The sequence below is a fragment of the Mus musculus genome, chromosome 16 (genome assembly GCF_000001635.26).
Source record: "Mus musculus strain C57BL/6J chromosome 16, GRCm38.p6 C57BL/6J".
Lineage (NCBI taxonomy): Eukaryota > Metazoa > Chordata > Mammalia > Rodentia > Muridae > Mus > Mus musculus.
Genome location: NC_000082.6, coordinates 26,956,776 through 26,974,904, shown reverse-complemented (window position 1 = coordinate 26,974,904; position 18,129 = coordinate 26,956,776). Strand labels below are relative to the sequence as shown.

General features: G+C 38.7%; 1 protein-coding gene across 4 annotated transcripts in view; it reads left to right on the top strand.

The window, feature by feature from the left end:
- Positions 1 to 17,670, top strand: part of Gmnc (geminin coiled-coil domain containing) — a 34,441-nt gene extending 16,771 nt beyond the window's left edge. The window contains exons 1-5 of one of the 4 annotated variants that reach the window (NM_001285916.1): positions 6,660 to 7,064; positions 9,155 to 9,329; positions 10,933 to 11,021; positions 11,895 to 12,011; positions 14,034 to 17,670. In NM_001285916.1, the coding sequence (NP_001272845.1) occupies positions 7,062 to 7,064; positions 9,155 to 9,329; positions 10,933 to 11,021; positions 11,895 to 12,011; positions 14,034 to 14,651 (1,002 nt within the window). In that variant the 5' untranslated portion in view covers positions 6,660 to 7,061 and the 3' untranslated portion in view covers positions 14,652 to 17,670. Of the gene's footprint in view, positions 1 to 6,659; positions 7,065 to 9,154; positions 9,330 to 10,932; positions 11,022 to 11,894; positions 12,012 to 14,033 lie in introns of those variants that run through there. The other 3 variants (NM_001013761.2, XM_006522113.3, NM_001285918.1) reach the window with 3 other exon arrangements.
- Positions 17,671 to 18,129: the final 459 nt, after the last annotated feature.

Here is an 18,129-nt window from a genome sequence, read left to right as displayed (position 1 = left end):
AATATAGATGCAGAAATACAAGTTGCCTTTAGTATCTTCTAAGTAGTTGCTGTTTCAGTTCAAGAAAAAAGGAGTGTTGCAAATTAACAGGTGTAAAATGTTTATGTATAGGCCAACTGGGCTTCTTAGTGTGCATGTCTGAAGAAGGTAAATACATTATCCCGAGAAATATGGAGCCAATAAGACAGTCCTAGGGAACAGGCTTCTCTCTAAGTTCTGCCACGAGTAGAGATTCATTGGTACACAAACACTGATGTTAGTAAAGGGAAAAATATTGCTTTTATTTTTCCAGAATCACAAATCAAACATGTCTAGACTGTTGTTTTTACTGAGAATTTGGTTGTTCAGAATAAGGGCTCATGTCTAACATCTGAATGTTTTCATTTATCTCCTAGTATTTTGAGGTTTGGGCTTTACTGGGTGCTCAAGATGCATGGATAGGAATAAATAAATGCAACATGTACATCTAGATGTATATTCATGAGTACTAGAGAATTCAAGGAATGAAAGTTTTCACATGATACAGTATTTTAGGAAGAAAAAACATTTCATGTGCTAAAAAATGTTCTCTCTCTCTGTTTGGTTTTTTTTCAAGGTAGGGTTTCTCCCTGTAAACCTGTCTGTTCTTAAATCTCTCTGTAGATCTTGCTGGCCTCAAACTCATAGAGATCCACCTTCCTATACCTCTCCAGTGCTGAGATCAAAGGTGTGCAGCACCACCGCATCACCTTGCTCCTGTGGCTCTCTTACCCAGATAAGAAGCCACTGAAATGTGTATGTCTGTTAAAAGTACCACTGAGGGGAATAAACATACACACATACACAAACACAAACACAAGCACACACACACACAAACAAAGTGAGAGGGAAGAAAGAAGAAATGGATGAAGGGATGAAAGAGGGAAGGAAAGAAGGAGAGTGAGCTTCTGCACTGTTCTCATTTGCCATTGCAGTGTCCCCCATTCAAAGTCACAGAGAGTTTGGATCTGTCCTTAGCTGATGGTGGGGTTTTGGGATTCTCACTAAAGTGTTTTCCAGAGTGGAGTAATGTGACTTTCAGGGCAGTAAACACTAGGTCTATTCTCTTAGACTGTTTTTGAAGTATGTATATGCTTCCATTGATACAAATTGGCACTATGCTTTTATTTTCTAAAAAAAGGGAAATGTGGAAAATAAAATTGGAATGGAAATTGAAGTTTGATTGACTTAAATTTCTTTTATGTGATTGTAATTGAATTGAATTAATGTGTTATTAAGAAATAAGAAATAAGAAATAAGGGGATCCTTTTCAGTTGTGGTATACATTATGTGATACAATTAACACTTTTTAGTTTCTCAGGTAAGGCTGGAATGGAATGAGTCCAGTTGTATTGATAGAAATAGACTTTCTGATTTCTGTATTTTCAATAAATGTAAATGCTACAGTCACAGCCAATTCACCTTCCAAGTCGTTAATGTTGCACTGGCTTTCTGTCATCTGGCCTGCCAAGCATCCCTGACAAGAAGTCTTGAACGATGTGGACACTGGAATCTAGTTGGTAAAATATTGATTTTCGTGAGGCAGAATTTTATTTTATATCAGAGTTAGATGAGCATATCCTGACATACATTACTCACCATAACTATTTTAATCATTTTTTAGTGCACTGAGGTAGAGTGTGTGGAATAAAGCTGTATTGATTTACTGACTTGTTTATGTATTTTGCTACTGCTGCTGGGCGTGGATTCTGAGGGCTCATACTATCACCGAGCACTGCATCACAGAGCTTACCCTGACCCCTGAGAACTCTTTGCTTGGTTACAGTGCTTCCTCTCCAGGGTTTGTGTTAATGTGAGGTAAATTTCAATTTTTCTAATGTTCTTTCATAGTACTATTGACGTTTCTTATTTCCCTTTAGATAGATAGCTTTTCCTTAAGCAGAGCTTCCCACCAGTGCTCACATAGTAAGAGGCAGAGAGGTAAGGCATTGATTGCCCCAGATCCCAGGTGGGACCTGAAGGAAGGAGGAACTCCCATATCTATCAATAGCAAGGTGAAGCTGCTTCAGTCTACCTGGATTCAAATACCATGCTGAAACACTAACTTATGACAAAAGGCAGAGAGCAAGGCTCCCAGAGACAGAAAAGAATTCCTGAATAATGAATACAGGCCTGTGTCCATTTGAAAACAATCTCACATATGCACGCTATATAGATGATATTGAAAAGATAAGCCCTTTTCATGATAACCTCCTGATTTTGCAACACGACGGTGCTATGTCATTTGCCTTAACAAAATACATCAAGTATAACTAAATTATCAGCAATCATTTATGAGTCAATAAATAATGGTAGATATAAATCTATTAAAGAAATTCTGGCTGACATAACCACACACACATACACATTTCACACAGAAGCATCCGTTTGTATTTTGTCACATTTCACTCCTGACCTCATATAAGGCATTTCTCTTTTCTAGCTAATAACCACAACACTCTTCTCAACTGTGTTAATTCTGTTCGCAGAATTAAATGTTGATTATTTTTCACACATCCTGTTTCTATAGAAATGATTTTTATTAGTTTAAAATGTTTACTATATATCCTATCCATGAGAAATCTCCAATGACATCCAAGTGGTGAATATCAGTTAAGTCTCTGTCCATAATAAAATACTTACTCCCACATATGTTTTTGGATGAGTAAAGTTAACACTGTATCTCATAAACTGAATGTGTAACCTCTCTCCAAATATACTAAATAATCGCAAAAGTCAATGCAAAATTTGCATTGAAATTTTTCCACATGTAACAAAACTCAACCTGTAGGAGATAGGAGAAACACGATACTTCTGTTACTTGGAGACTCAGCTGTCTATACTATGGGAAGGAGCTGTGTTTACAAAGAAAAATGATTCTTCTTTATTATACATGCTAGCTACTGAATCCACTAATGGGCAAATCGAAGAAAGCATTCTCCAGGGGTGAAATGAAAGACCATTCCATATGCCTGTCTATTTATATCCTCGCCTCACCTCTGATCACACTCTACCTTTTGCTGTCTGCAGACTTGGTTCTTGTGCAGGTCAAATTACCTCCTATTTTGCTATATTTTTACCCTGATTCAACAACTGAACTGTTATTAGCCTCCTCTTCAACACCCACCTCTTCTATCACAATACAAAGGAAGCTTTTAACTGATCTCATTGCTTACATAAAAAAAAAAAAAAGATTTTGCATGGGTTGATATGCATCATGAAGAATCATGGTCCTTTATCTCATACACATAGATAGATGTAGCAAAGGACTTCACACTTTTGCTTATTTTCTCCAGTATTGGTTCTTGTTCTTGTTGTTTTGTTTGTAAATAATAATCAAGCTCATGCTGCAGCAATAAATCTTAAGAAAATAATGGGCATAGCCAGAGTTCAAGGATTTGAAGCGTTGCCATTGTAGGTTTTCTGGTTTTATTTTTCTTGTTGGTTTTTAATTTCTGATTTTTGGTTTTCAGATTTTGGTTTCAGATTTGGTTTGTTTTACTTTGGGGGTCTTTTTTTCCCCCTTTGGTTTTTTGAGAAATGGTTTCTCTGTGTGACAGCCTTGGCTATCCCGAATTGACTTTGTTGACCAGACTGGCCTAGATTTCAGAAATCTGCCTGCTTCTGTCTCCCACGTGCTAGGGTTAAGTGTTTGGACCACCATGCACAGCCCCACTGTGTAATGATTTCACCAAGAATGTATGATCTGCTCTGCACTCAGTTGTGAATAGGTCTCCAGTGTTCTGTGATCCTATGTCTCCATGTGCTCACCCATTGCTACTGTGCTAAAGTAGTTGATGTGCAAAGCATGTATGTGCTAAAAATGTAGTAAAGAATTTTAGAACTTACATCTAACCCTCAAAAAATACCCAGTTTGCAAATCCAACATGCCCTTTAGAAAAGTTAACAGACCCAGCAGAGCAATAGATATTTATGCATCATCAATGTCAGAACTCTCCCTCTAAGTAATATTATAAAAGTTCCTCTTATTTAATCAGGAAAAGGGAAATTAATGAGCATTAGCAAATATGATTCATATGTGAAGTCTCTTGTAAGCATTTTGCTTCTAATTCATCAGACGGGTTATGAGAACTTAGAGACCTTGATCTAGCAACCCACACAATTCATCTAAAAAATACCAGGAATAGGAGTCCACATGTATTTTGATGCAAAGCTGGTGGCCTTTTCTTTTCTTTTTATCATGCTACGTTTGCTCATTGCCCTGCTTTGTGTCATTGCAAAGGCTTACACTTCTCATGCTTCTCATCTGTGACAGCTTCCCAAGGCCAGGCTCCTCAGCCCTCCTCTCTCTGCCTCTGCTGCTCATCAGAAAGCTAACCTGGTTTTGTTAAAGAGCTTGGGTGTTTACAGGACGAACGCGTAAACAGCTCTTTGACTTGAACAAGACCATTTATTCGCTATATCTAAATTAATTTGCGGCTCTGTCCTTTATGCTGCCAGAGCAGAGTGGGGATTGCTTTCTCTTAGAACACACTAGAATGAGTTAGAACACACTAGAATGGGTTAGAACACACTAGAATGAGTTAGAACACACTAGAATGGGTTAGAACACACTAGAATGAGTTAGAACACACTAGAATGGGTTAGAACACACTAGAATGGGTTGGCATGGAATGATCCAGATCTCCAGTTTCCTATGCAGCGATTTTCACGTGTAGTCTTGTTCTTTAAAATTTACAAATACATATTATCAGAACAGGAGAAAGGATGTCAATGAGTCCGGCACATTCTCAACTCCCTCCTCTATACCTTTCTTGATCTTGGGGTTCTGAGCCCTTAGTCACGTCATAATTTTCCTAAATTCTATTCATGACAGAGGAAGAAGACAATCAAAAAAATGTCAAATTATTCTCTAAAAACTATATTTAAGCAGGACTCAAATCCTGGTTCTCAGTTTCTGTGTCCTGTACATATTAGTCTGCCAGGGCTACCTATCAATTATGTCATAGGCCTAGCCTCAGTCTCAGAAGTTAGAAGTCCAATCAAGGTTTCTGCTGGGCACTTGGCCTTTTCTGAGCTTTCCCTTCTTGTCTCGCAGACAGATGACTCCTCACTGCCCTCCTATGACCTTTCGTTTGTTGAGTGCCATCCCAGGTCCCTGGTGTGACTGCCTTCTGATAATACCACCAGACATAAGGCCTACTCTCAGGAACACATTTAAACTTAGTTCTTGAAGTAATCTTTATTTAAATACAATTAACACTGGCACTAGAACTTCAACCTATGAATTTCAAAGAAATACAAATCTGTTGTAACTGTGGTAGTTATGCACACATTTATGGGTAGAAGTGAGAGCACTGAGTATAATGTTCTTGTGATAGGTAGAATGAAGCTCGGCTGCTTTAGCCTGAACTCCAAAACCCAAGTGTGATACTCACCTATTATGCGAACAGTGTTCATTTTCTTTTACACTGAGAGAATAGTAGAACGTGGCTTCTATGTTGACTGTCAAAATCTTTAGCTATTTTTTATTAGCATTTATTCCTTGTACAAATATCAGGCTTCCTCATAATCTTGTCATGCATACACATCATGGACTTTGCTCATATTTATACCCACTACCATCTCTTGTCCCTGTACCCTCTGGTCCTTTTCCTCTTAACAACTGGTAAAATAGCAGTACCCATTCTATTTAAAACACACACACAAACACACACACACTCACTCACACACTCATACGCATATACACGTACTTTAAATAGAGACTCTTTATATAAAATAATAAATAAGCTATAGCTGTCTGACTTATTTTACTCAGCATTATGATATCCAAGACTACCATTTTTTTCTGCAAAGGGCATAGTGTCATTCTTTATAGCTGAATAAAACTCCCTGGTTTAAACACTTTCTTCATGTGTTCATCGGTTGGTGGACACTCGCCACACTCCACACCTTGTGTACTGACTTGAACAGTAATAGACAGGGTTGTACAGGTGTCTCAGGCAGGCTTAGAGACTTCTGGGGATATTCCCAGGCTTGCAGGAGCTGGATCCCATTCATCTACTGCTTTCTAGCCTTTAAATGGTCAGCATAAGTGAGAGTTGGCTACTGGGGTTTGTTGAAGGGAGGCATTGCTTCTCTGTCATCAATACTTGAACATCATAGAGATGGCTGTGAAGATAAAATAAAAGATAGAGAAATAAAATAATGCTATGAAGTATTGACAGACATTATTTTTCCTAATCGTAATTTCTCATTTTATATAATTGTGATGTGCATCAGCCTGACTCAGCGAAAAGCACTTTAGATTCTTAAATATAAATATTAATTCATTGTTTGAACAAATTTTATTGAGTACTTGTGTGCAGGCAATTGTCCACGGTACGTGTCTTGGAAAATGTACACTCTAGATTTTACACACTTTCTCCTCACATTTAAACCTTGCAAGAACTGTGTTCTTTCAGTAAATAAAAAAATAAATAAATAAAATCAAGTCGCCGCTATTAAGTTACCATCACTTGTTATCCTGTGACCAGGGAATGCACAGAGTGCCGCTCAAACTAGGGTCCCTTGGATGGGCTTCTTTAGCTCTGCGCAGAGACCAAAGTTTGGCCTTCAGATGCCTCCGGGGGCTGGCTGGCCGCCCTGCCCGGCCCCGCCCTGCCGGCTGCTGGGCGCGTGGCACAGAGGGAGCAGGGCAGCCAAGTCCCCATCGCCGGCTGCCACTGCGCCAGGTAGACTCTGTAGACTCAGCTCTCACGGGCACAGGCTTTGGTCGGGCGCGGCTTTGGATCCTGCCTCCGCACCCGCAAGGCGACGCGCATGTCTCAGGTGCCAGTGCTGGTGTCTCTGAAGTGTCCGTGGCTTAGGCTGGGCGGCTCCCTAGGCACGTACGTCACCTGTTTGACAGCCTCCTACTAAATCAGAGAGCAGCAAGAGCCAGGAGCCTCGCGCGCGTCGCTGGCAGCTCCAGCGGATTAGAACTCGCCTCCTTGCTCCTCCCTGAAGTCCCATTTAAAGTTAAGTCTGGCTTTAAGAAAAAGCTGAGTGGGCCTAGTTTCTGCAGCGCTTTCTTCTGCAAGATGGTAAGTGAGGAGCTGGCCTTTACTGGTCTGCTGCCAGGACCTGGGGGCCCTGGAAGACAATAATAAACTGCACTTAAAATATACTCCTTGGGAGATGTCTTTGTACTTAACAACTAAAATAGGCAAAGCCTGCTGCCCCGCACCCCTTTTTATTCTCTGCTCCCTTTCTCTGCACATTTGCCTCCCCACCCCACCCGTTTGCCCTCACCCTGCACAGGCTTTCTTTCCTTCCACCTGTTCCTCCAGATGATGCACATATTTGCAAACACTTAGATTTAAACTACTTAGAAGTGTTTGGGGTTTGTTTTCCTCTCCGGTGTCAATTGCATAATAGCTTAGCTCTGATTCCATTAATAACCTCCGAAAAGAGTCTACAAATATACTTTTAGAAAAAAAGAAAATAGCACTTGATAAACTTTTGGCCGAATTTCTTTAGGCAACGGCTGTCCAGGCTGTACTCCAAATAACGTTCACTTGCTGGGAGCAGGGCCCAAGTATTACTCTAGTGACTCAATAGTAATAAATCTGTTCTTTTATTCTTATTGTCTTCCTCCTTCTCCTCCTCCTCTTCCTCCTCTCCCCTCCTTCACCTCCTTTCTTCTCCCTCGTTTCTGTCTTCTCTTCTGGTTTCTTTATTTAAGTTATGTCCAAGAAAGTCTTCAAGGCAGCCACAGACTTAGAGTGTTTAAAAAGAGTTTGTTCAAACCTGGACTCTGTTGCCACAGATGTCTTTTACCTGATTAAACATTGACACATAATTAAGACTGGGCTGTTGGACAACTGAAGCTAACAGGCAGCCTACCTGCCCTGACTGGACATTTGGAAAGGCCATATCTGAGGTTTGAGGCACGAGTGCGGTGGGGCAGGAAGGTGTTCACTGAATCAGAACAAGGTGGAGAAAGAATGCCAGGCAGCTACTGGTGGCAAGAGAACTTGGAAAGGGTACTAAGCTTTACTGATGGAGGGAACTAGAGCCCACTGCCTTTATTCTCAGCCTTTGACTGTTTCTATGGAGTGATGCTAGACTCCAGTGACTGGACCTGGGGGCAAATGTATGTAATCACCTCTGTATGCATATATGCCTATATTTGTATATCCATTCACGTATATATCATCCAACTGTAATGTTGAGGTTTGGTTTGTTGCTAGGTATTGTAATGCTAACTTCTGTACCAGAAGCTCTAGCCCTAGGAGTAAATTATAAGCTTTTGTTGTGCAAACTTGCTCCTTAATTTAAAACTATTGGTTGCGTAAAATTGACTACAGCCAATTACTGGAGGGTTTTGAGTTACCTGGTTGGGACTGGAGAGTCTAGAAGAGGAGAGAGGAGAACTGAGGAGGAGAAGGAGAAAGAATGGGAGAAGAGGAGGAAGCCACCATGATAGGAGATGAACCATGAGCATGTGGGCATGAGAAACAGCAAGTATCTGGAGTGTAGGACTGGGGAGGTAGCCAGGTCAATGGTTAGAAAAGTAGACTAGGGGTTAACCCGAGTAATTGTCAAAGCCAAATAAAATAACCATAGTCTGAGTCTTCATTTATTTGTAAGCTAGTCGGGGATAAGCCTGAATTGGTTTTCCTACAGTATAAGGCACACACCTGATTCAGATTCCCAGTTTAGAAGGTTTGTTGATATGGTGCCATGTAGAACTGTTCACTTAACACATTGCAGCCTGTGATCTTTATCTCTCAAGGCTAGGAGAAACATAATCAAGATGTCTCCTACAGAGTAACAGATAGTTCTTATATTTTTGAATCATGAAGCCTTATTCTTTTTATTTAATATCTGAGTAGCTTATAGTTGAACTGAGTACTACAGTAGGAAATATTCGTATGATGTTTACTAACCTGGCCCATCCAATATTACTTATTTTGTGAAAAGGCCTTAGGTAGTACAGGGTAACTCAAAGAGCCTACTTCTTTTTAGCAATTATAATCGAACCATTCAAATATGTATCTGGACTTGTAGTTATCATCTTCATTGTTTATTTGCTTCACCACATATAATTTCTCTATATTTCTCCTACTTTCTCCCTTTCCCACCTGCCATCATGGCTTCTCTCACACCCCTATGATACTGAATTTCACAGAACAGCATTCTGCCTTGCCAAGATCAGTATTTTGTAGGAGGCCAGAGTTATAATTGCCCGTATTCCACTACAACGTCAGAATCTGGTGTTGACGTTTCCAAGGAGACTTGGGTCTCTTTCTGGGCTGCTGGTCTCCTGGACAACACTGAGCTCCAGCAAGCACCACAAGTGCTGGGTAAGTTCTACTCCTCTGCTTCTCTGGGAGAATGGGCCTTTTCACAGCAGAACCTCTACAGAAAAGGAGATATTGTAGGGAATTCAAGTAAGCCCCAAAACTGCTACATTTTGTAGGATAAATCTGGGTGTTCTGTACTCATCAACTAGTAAAAACGAAACCCTTCCTCTTGTGTGTTAGGAACATGTTATTCTCTACATTGTACAATTCTTAGAGATTTCGGATTCCTGGAGTAACTTTGGGGTCTATAACAAAGTTTCATAAAACGCACATTTTTGGAGTCAATGTATCAGGTGGAGCATTTATTTTGTAATTTGGTTAGATTCCCTGTGACCTTGAGAGAAAAATCAAGAATGAGTAACAATGTTTATTTCATAGCACAAATTCTGAGGACAGTATTACATCCATGGAAAACAACCATTCCCCTTTCACATATACACTTCAGCTTTAGAAAGATGTCCAATGTTGATGGAAATTATAAAGAGAACATTGGGCTGGAGCTTACGTATATTAAAGAAGTTTCTATTTTAATGTGTGGTTTCTGTAAAAACTCTCAGGCACTGGGAAATCAAAGACCCATGTATTCACCTGCTCCAAGGTATTTGGAGACTGGAGTGTTTATGACTAGATGCTGAAGCAAAAACCAACACATATACCATGGAGAAAGTTGTTCAGTCTTGTCTTTTTACTATAAGCAAAAGCAGGAGTGTCTCAGGATGGCAACCCAAGTTTTATTTCGATTTTCTTGCTCATCATTGTGATTTTGTACTAAATGTTTCAACAATAACATTTAAAGTCCAGCCCAGATCAAGATTAAGAATGAGTCAGAAACAGTTTTGATTGCTGGTTATAGTTGCTATAAATGATAAAAAACATAAAACCTTTTTGGGAAAAAAAGCACTAAAATATACAGATATAAACACTTAAAATAGATCATGTATGATATGGCAGTAAAATCTCCATGAAATTCTTCAGAGAAACAAGAAGTATATCACTGAGGTCAATGGCAACAAGAGTTGGGAACTTGGCTGAGCCATGGAGGGCCTCTCCAGCATATACAAGGTCCTGGTTTTAATGTCTAGCACCAATAAATAAACAAATGCTGGAAAATGTTATCATACCATGGCATAAAATTCTCAAAAAAATTCTGCCCTTTCAGATTTCACAAGTAAGTTGAGTGAGGGGGAAACGTAGCTTCACAATATAGGAGTTGATCAGGAAGCCTAACATAGCACTATCAAATGCTAAAAATCAGAAAATATGATAAACACTAGAAAGGGGTAGTGGAATCACAGTATTGTGCCTAGTGGAAAGCAGGGTCAGTCAATATTCTTATGAGGTAGAGATAGCCTCTATTCATTTAGCCAGCAAGAAGGTACATATCCATTCAAGGAGCTGCTCAGCTCTCTCAGAGGGCATCCCTTTAGCCACCTTTGTAGGCACTACATAAGTATTTCCTCACTTCCTTCCTCTGAAATCTTTAAATAATTTGTTTTCCCGTGTGAAAGAGAAGTAACAAAGTCTACTAAATATTTGAAGTCATTTGTTGAGTTTTAATCACACAGTTCTAAATATGTTCATTTTTTAAAAAATTTTCACATAGAATCGCCCTCTGAGTTAAGTTTCCCTGTTCTGGACTCATGTTCATGGGAAGAGGCTCAGCTCTCATCTCAGCTCTACAGAAATAAACAGGTATGGAAAAGTATCAAGAATATTGAGACTATCCAATTCCATAAAGTCCCTTCTTTCCTGAGTCTCCCCTTTAATCATATTGATTTTTAGTTTTACATTGTTTCTCTTTTTAAAATCACAGTGGCTCAGTGTTGTGTGTCCAAAGAAATACCGGTTAGATGAACAAACACAGAAACAGTGGCTCCAAGAAAACGTGTGACTGACCTCTCAATTCACCATTTTTTTTTTTTTTCATTAGCTGTGGACTATTTCTGCAGCCCTACTCTCTGGGCTGCTGCCAAGAGCACAGACAGAATACAGTAATGTTTTCAACAGTAAACATAGCTCATCTTTGAGAGGAGGGATGATGATAAACTCTATCCAAAGATCACTCCTTCTCCAGGATTCATTCACGGCTCATCCTGGAGAGCAGTCTTACTTACTGGACACAACACAGGCAGACCAGTTTGACCCCAGGGGAAGCAAAGTCACATCTCTTGTTTTTATTTTCATGAACATGCAAGGAAAGAGTCCAGTCAAACCTTCTAACTATCCTTCCTATGTTTAAACAGTTCCGTGTGGCTCACTTTCCTCCATACCCACCTGATTCCCTGTGGTTACAGTTTTGAGAGTCATCTGATCTCTTTAAATACTTTGTAATGAATGGAATACGAGGTGCGCAAAACTGAACAATCCGGTGGTAGGGAGTGTAGATTTAATTTAGGACTCCGAGGACTAGGGCTTTTTGAAACTATGTTCATAAAACAAACAAGAATAATCAAGTTTAAGCAGGTTGGGGAGCAGTGCATTGTTATTAGGTTACAAAACCAATACAGGGGAGCACCCCCCCACCAATACAGGGGAGCACCCCACACCTTTGTGTGCTTCCCACAGCTCCAGGATACTCTACTGCAGAAGGAGGAAGAACTTGCTAGGCTACATGAAGAGAATAATCACCTCAGACAATACCTGAATTCTACTTTGGTTAAACGTCTGGAAGAGAAGGCCAAGGTATGTAATTATCTGTTCTACAAGTTCAAGTCAGTGAGTTGACAGAGGAAATCACTGCATACCATCCCATGACTGAGAACATGAAGTTTGCTTGAACAAGGCGTCTTCATGGGACTTAATAGAATCATTACCCTTCCTGATTCAGATGGCTTCAACAGGATTTTTGTATACCATTTCCCAGAAGTTTCTAGTTTCAGATTTTTAGCTAGATGTGACTACGGAAGTTCTTTAAAGACTAAAGTTAATCAGAGGAATTGATGACTATGGTGTTCATAAAGTGTGGAATATTTGAGTAGAAATCAAATGGGAAAAAATATTGGTAGTTCTAAGTATGTGTTAGATGTTAGCTAAAGTTCTTCCTTAGGGCCTGTCTTAGTTAGGGTTTTATTGCTATGAAGAGACACCATGACCATGGCAACTTTTATAAGGAAAAACATTTAACTCGAGCTGCCTTACAGTTCAGAGAATTAATGCATTATCATCATGAAGAGGAGTATGGCAGCACATAGGCAGACATAGTGCTGGAGAGGTAGCTGAGAATTCTACCTACATCTGCATTTCAAGGCAGCAGGAAGAGATTTCCACAATAGGCCTTGCTCAAGGATCAGAGACCTCAAAGCCCACCCCCACAGTGAAACACTTCCTCCAACAATGCTATCCCTACTTCCTAATAATACCACTCCCTATAGGCCACCCATTCAAATCCATGAGACTTAAGGGCCATTCTTATTCAAACCAGTACAGGGCCTTTGTTATCTTAATTTGTAAATGGATGGGCTAAGTGCCCTGATGGAATTCTCTCTAGGCTTTGTGGAGATGGTTAATTAAGTAAAGCATTTTCATGCATCCATAAAGAAGTGAATTTGGATGCTGAAGAGTTCCCATTAAAAGCCTGCAGTCTGCACCTGCAATCCCAGTAGATTGCAGGGAAACTGAGTAGATGCATGCATCCCACTGGTCAGCTTGACTTGAAAGATCTGCAAGGGACTCTGCCTGAAAATATAAGGTGAAAAGTTGTAGAGAAAGGCACGAAACTCAAACTCTGCCCCCCCCCCCCCCCACACACACACACTTCACTTGTGAGTAGGGATATGCAAGCATTCTATCTTTCTCCCCATTTTTCTTGCACTTCTAAGTGAACTGCTTTAACTCAGTGATAAATAGCTCACCTGTAAGCTTTATGTTTTTCCTTCCATTTTACATTTCAGTTTGCATTTGCCCTCGCTTACATTACTGTGTCTATCATCAGTTTAATCTTACGTATACACAAACGATGACATTAATCTAGATCTGATGCTACCACTTGTTTTCAGTTCAAAGAGTCACTAAATTTGATTCCTTTGCAATCTAGTGAGCTTTGACTAAAACACACTTTTTTAAAGTTGCTACTATAAAATACAGTGGTTATCAATCTATAAAAAGTATTTTATAAAATCATTAAAGTGATATTATTTTTAAGTGTCTTGATATCAGGTTTCTAAATTTAGAATAATGGAACACATCACATAGGATTGTTTTGAAAGTGACTATAATAAAAGTAAGAGGTGGTTTATAGTGTTTAAATCAGAGGTTCTGTCTAGACTCTGATGAATGAGGTTTAAATCTAGGCTAAGGAGTCCTCAATCTCTCTTATGACTATGTCTTGCTTTATTTACTAATGACTTTAATAGCATCTGCACAAAATGAGAAAAAACATGTAATCAATTGTTTATAAATGATAGTCCTATTTTATTTACTTATAAATAAGTTTTATAAGTGATACCTGCTATTGACAGCTTTTCCTTCTCTTAGTTGAAACCTTACAGATGTCATCTGCTTCCTTCAACTTTTAAAAATGGAGTAAAGAATGTGAATTAAAGTAACAACTTATTAAGAATATTTATGCAGCAAACAGTAGCTAATTGATTAGTTTTACTTGTGTGGGAACACACAAGACATTTAGCCTTTTTCTTTTTTCATTAAGCAATTGTGTGAACAGTAAATATCTGAAAGAAGTCTAGTTTTCAAATATTGCTTTTCCAGAAGTTGCTGTCATCAGATGAGTTTTCCAAAGTGTTTGGAAAACTCAGAAAAGAGAAGAGGAAACCCAAAGAACACAGACACTCCCCTGCTGAGATTCCCCAGTTCAAAACTGCCAAGAGAAACCTCTCCACAGAGTTTTCTAACTGTGAGGAACAACCTGGGCCCCATGTGGACCCCTGGGTTCTTCAAACCCTTGGGTTAAAAGACCTCAACACCATTGATGACACTCTACCAGCTAACTACAGTGCCACCACCTCTCATCCCAGAGCAGTTCCCAGTATTTCCTCTCTGTTTGTACATGATGCAAATGGCTATGCAAATGTCCCCAGAGATCTACACCTCGACTATGTAGGTCAGGGAACACATGGCTCACATACCACCTCCATCCACCAGGAAGATTGTCACAGTTTTCCTAGGCTTTCTAATCCTCCAGTGAGGGTGCAGACTCTTCCTTACCACACTGCAGATGTGTCACCCAACAAGACAGAGATGGCCTTTTCCACATCTTTGAGCCCTCACTGTAATGTGAAAACTCACTCCTTCCACCAGGGACAAGCCTTTGTGCGTCGAGATGAGGAAGGAGGTTGGAAGTTTACCTGGGTCCCTAAGCAGACCTAGTGACTCCTTTCTTCTATCACAGAACACTGCCAGGACTTCTGTCTGTAAAGACCTCTTGCATATGGACTTGACCATTGATAACACAGCAGCTCTAGCCTGCCTCCTGCCACTGCCACTGTTCCTTTAGGCTACACACATCAACTTGCAGGGTATGGTGGTCAATAAACCACACTGTTAGCGATCTGTTCTTCCTTTATTCATTCTTGACCTGTTTACAGGCTCATACCTGCCCTCGGCTTTCTCTCATTGCCTGAGGCCTGGAAATATATTTTCTAATTTCCTGTATAGTTTTTCAAGACAAAACTGTCCTTTTCCAATTATGGACCGTTTAACAGCATATCATTTTCCACCAGATTGTCTAAACATGGCTTCTATTCCTCCTCTGCTTGTCTTTGTGTCTGAAGATGACCCTTAGAATGAGTCCCAATTCTATTTCACATACTTGCTACTGGATATCCACAGATGGGGCTTCTGCCCTTTAGCATTACTGAAGACTCAGGGTCAATATAAGTAACACTCTGTTCATGGAAGATCAAATAATTAAATGTCCCATGGTAATGTTGTCAAAGAATCTCTTAAAGAAAGCTAACCTCACCGATAAGCAATACCAATGACAGATTATAGCAGTCAAAAGAACTACTTTTATCTCTTTTAATGTGTCATGTGTTATATTAATCTCTATTGGTACCTGACATTGTTTCTTTGAGCAGTATGATGCAACATATTTTGAGGGACTTTAATTAAAATAAAGAATAGGAAAGGTTTCCCGGACTACACCGAGCTGACATCCCCTTCACTGGAACTGTAGTCTTGCTTAACTTTGACATTGTCTTATCCTTGTTCATCCTCCATTCTGCATTCCATTAAAACATGTATAGAATACTTAGTATCCATGTCAGACAAGGTAAGGTCACATATGTCCCAAGACCTACACAAGTGCACAAGTTAACCTTCTCAAAGCTATTTCATTTGTGTGAAGGTTCAGTGTTTCTGCCTCTAGAATATAGGCGTTAGGCTAGGAAACCACTTGCATTCTGAGTGGAGTGTGCGTTGCATTTGCTTTAGTCCAAAATGGCATCCCATTCTATTCTTCCCTTTAACTTTGATAAGTGATGCAGATATTATGTAGGGTGAACCTTATATACAACCAAAACAAGAAAAATGAATATAAGCAATATGCATATTGCTTATATAATATATATATATATATATACATATATATATATATATATAATCATCACAATTCTGTTCTCATCATGATATTCTTCAGCATAAGCCAGTTTTGTGTGTTAGTGTAGCCTAGTGGAAAGTCATTGGCATCTACCAATAGATACGTATTCATTTTCAAGCTGTGCATAGCTTGAATGCAAATCCTGACATCAAGGATTCATCGCTTTCTAGATTAAAGAAACATTTCCACATGTTTGTTTCCTTTGCACCCTGATCTTGTGAGAATTAAGCATGTATCATGGACACACATCCATATTGTCTGCATACAGTCCACTGCTATTTCTCTCGTCCCCATTCCTTCTCAACCTGTCACTTCACAGAAAACATGTCTGAAATGTGTACTGTCTGTAAGTTTTTGTAAGAAGGACGTTCTTTTGATTTTTGCTCTTTGTTCTCTGTTTTAGTTTGATCACAAAAATCAAAGAACCTGTGTTATAATTTCTATTGCCAATCAGTTTTATTTACTATCATTGAAGGCACTGGTACTCGCTGGGGTGTTTTCATAACTTATGGAACAATAGAACTATTAAAAGCTTTCTTTTCAGAGGAATGCCTTTTACATTTTAGTATCCACATCCCTGGTGGGTGACATCAATCTCATTTTAGAATAACAAAGTGAACATTAGAATTGATTGTATGTTGCTCTGCTAGGAATTGAGTAAACCATGCAATTATTTTGAAAGTCAAATAAACAGAGAACCAAATTAACTAAAAGATATTTATATTGCATTGTTTAAGCACTGTATTGTGTGATGTATGCCAAGAAGAAATTCTCAAGTTCAGCACTGTGCATTGGGCACAAAGAACAGCTACATACATAACACAGCTTTTGAGATCATTTCAAATCAACTTGGTCTCATCCTGGTGTATAGAAGTTAGATCCCATTGATAACGTGTTTAGACTTATAATATGAAAGGTGGTAACAGAGGAATTACCACATATTTTTGCAATTATATCTGCAAGTTTCTGATATTTATTTGAGTTATATATAGGCTATCATTTTGTTGCTGTGTAAGAAATTTGAAATTTTATTATGTGAGTACATGTTCTGACTTTAAAGGTTGATCTTCTCTCTCCAGCAATCCACTTAATATCTTACAAGAAAAAAATGATAAAAACTGTCCCTTTCTGAATGTGATGGGTACTTTCATATGGTGCAAATGATTTCCAACATTAGCTATTTCTCCATCTGGGTTGTAACCATAACCTTCTTTATTTGCATTAATTTTGTAACATGTTTATATCTGGATTACTATCATTGGCACTTAGGGTTATTGATTATTTCCTTTTTCCAGGTATATAACTGAGACTTTTAAATAATCTGTGGCCTAAAAAGGTTCAAATGCCTAATGAATACAATTGTCTTAAACATAACATCATATAAGAATTTTAATCTAATGTTGATGTTTAATCATATTATATTAACTATCCAAAAGTTTATACAATGTATTTTGATGATCAATATCTCTAACTCCTCCCTTTTCCATCTTCTCCACCCTTAACTCCATATGCACCCAAGATCTCTGTTTTGGGATATTTATGAATAAATCTGATAGGCTTAGTTCTTAAAACATATAGCATAGGTATGTTTTTCAGTATGTTTTAAATCTTCATTTTGACAGAGGTACATAAGCATTTAGTTTTAATTCTTACAAAGACTATCTACAAATATCAAGCACGATTTACTACTTGGAGTGTAAATTCTACGATTTATTTTTGATTGGAACAATTTCTAATTATATAAGTCAACTTTGTAATCAATCTATGACTAATAAATGAGAAAACTTATTTTATTGCCCTTTGACTCTTTATTTTAGAAATGTTTTGTACTGAATGGAACAATGTACTAAGAAAGAGATTTTTGTACCTATTTCTGCTATAAATATTATATCGTAAAATACATTCTCTTTTCCAAATCAGTTTTTTAAAAGCACAAGTATTTAAAATGGAGAAACTGTTTAATAGCTATGACCTGTGATGCACGCTAATGAGGATATTAGAATACTGCATATTTTAAAATTAAAGTAGCTGCAAATGAGAAACACAACTTGAATGTGTTTCATCAGAGCAAGGAAACTACTGGCTCTCAAGATGGGAAAGCCTGTCCCACTGGGAACGAATCCATGTTCAAGGAATCAAGTTTGGAATTTCAAGAGAAGCTGTGACTGGAAAAAGATTCTTAAATGGTGATAAAGAGGTGCTTACACAAACAACCCTCAAAGAACACAGGCTCTGACGAGTTCTGTG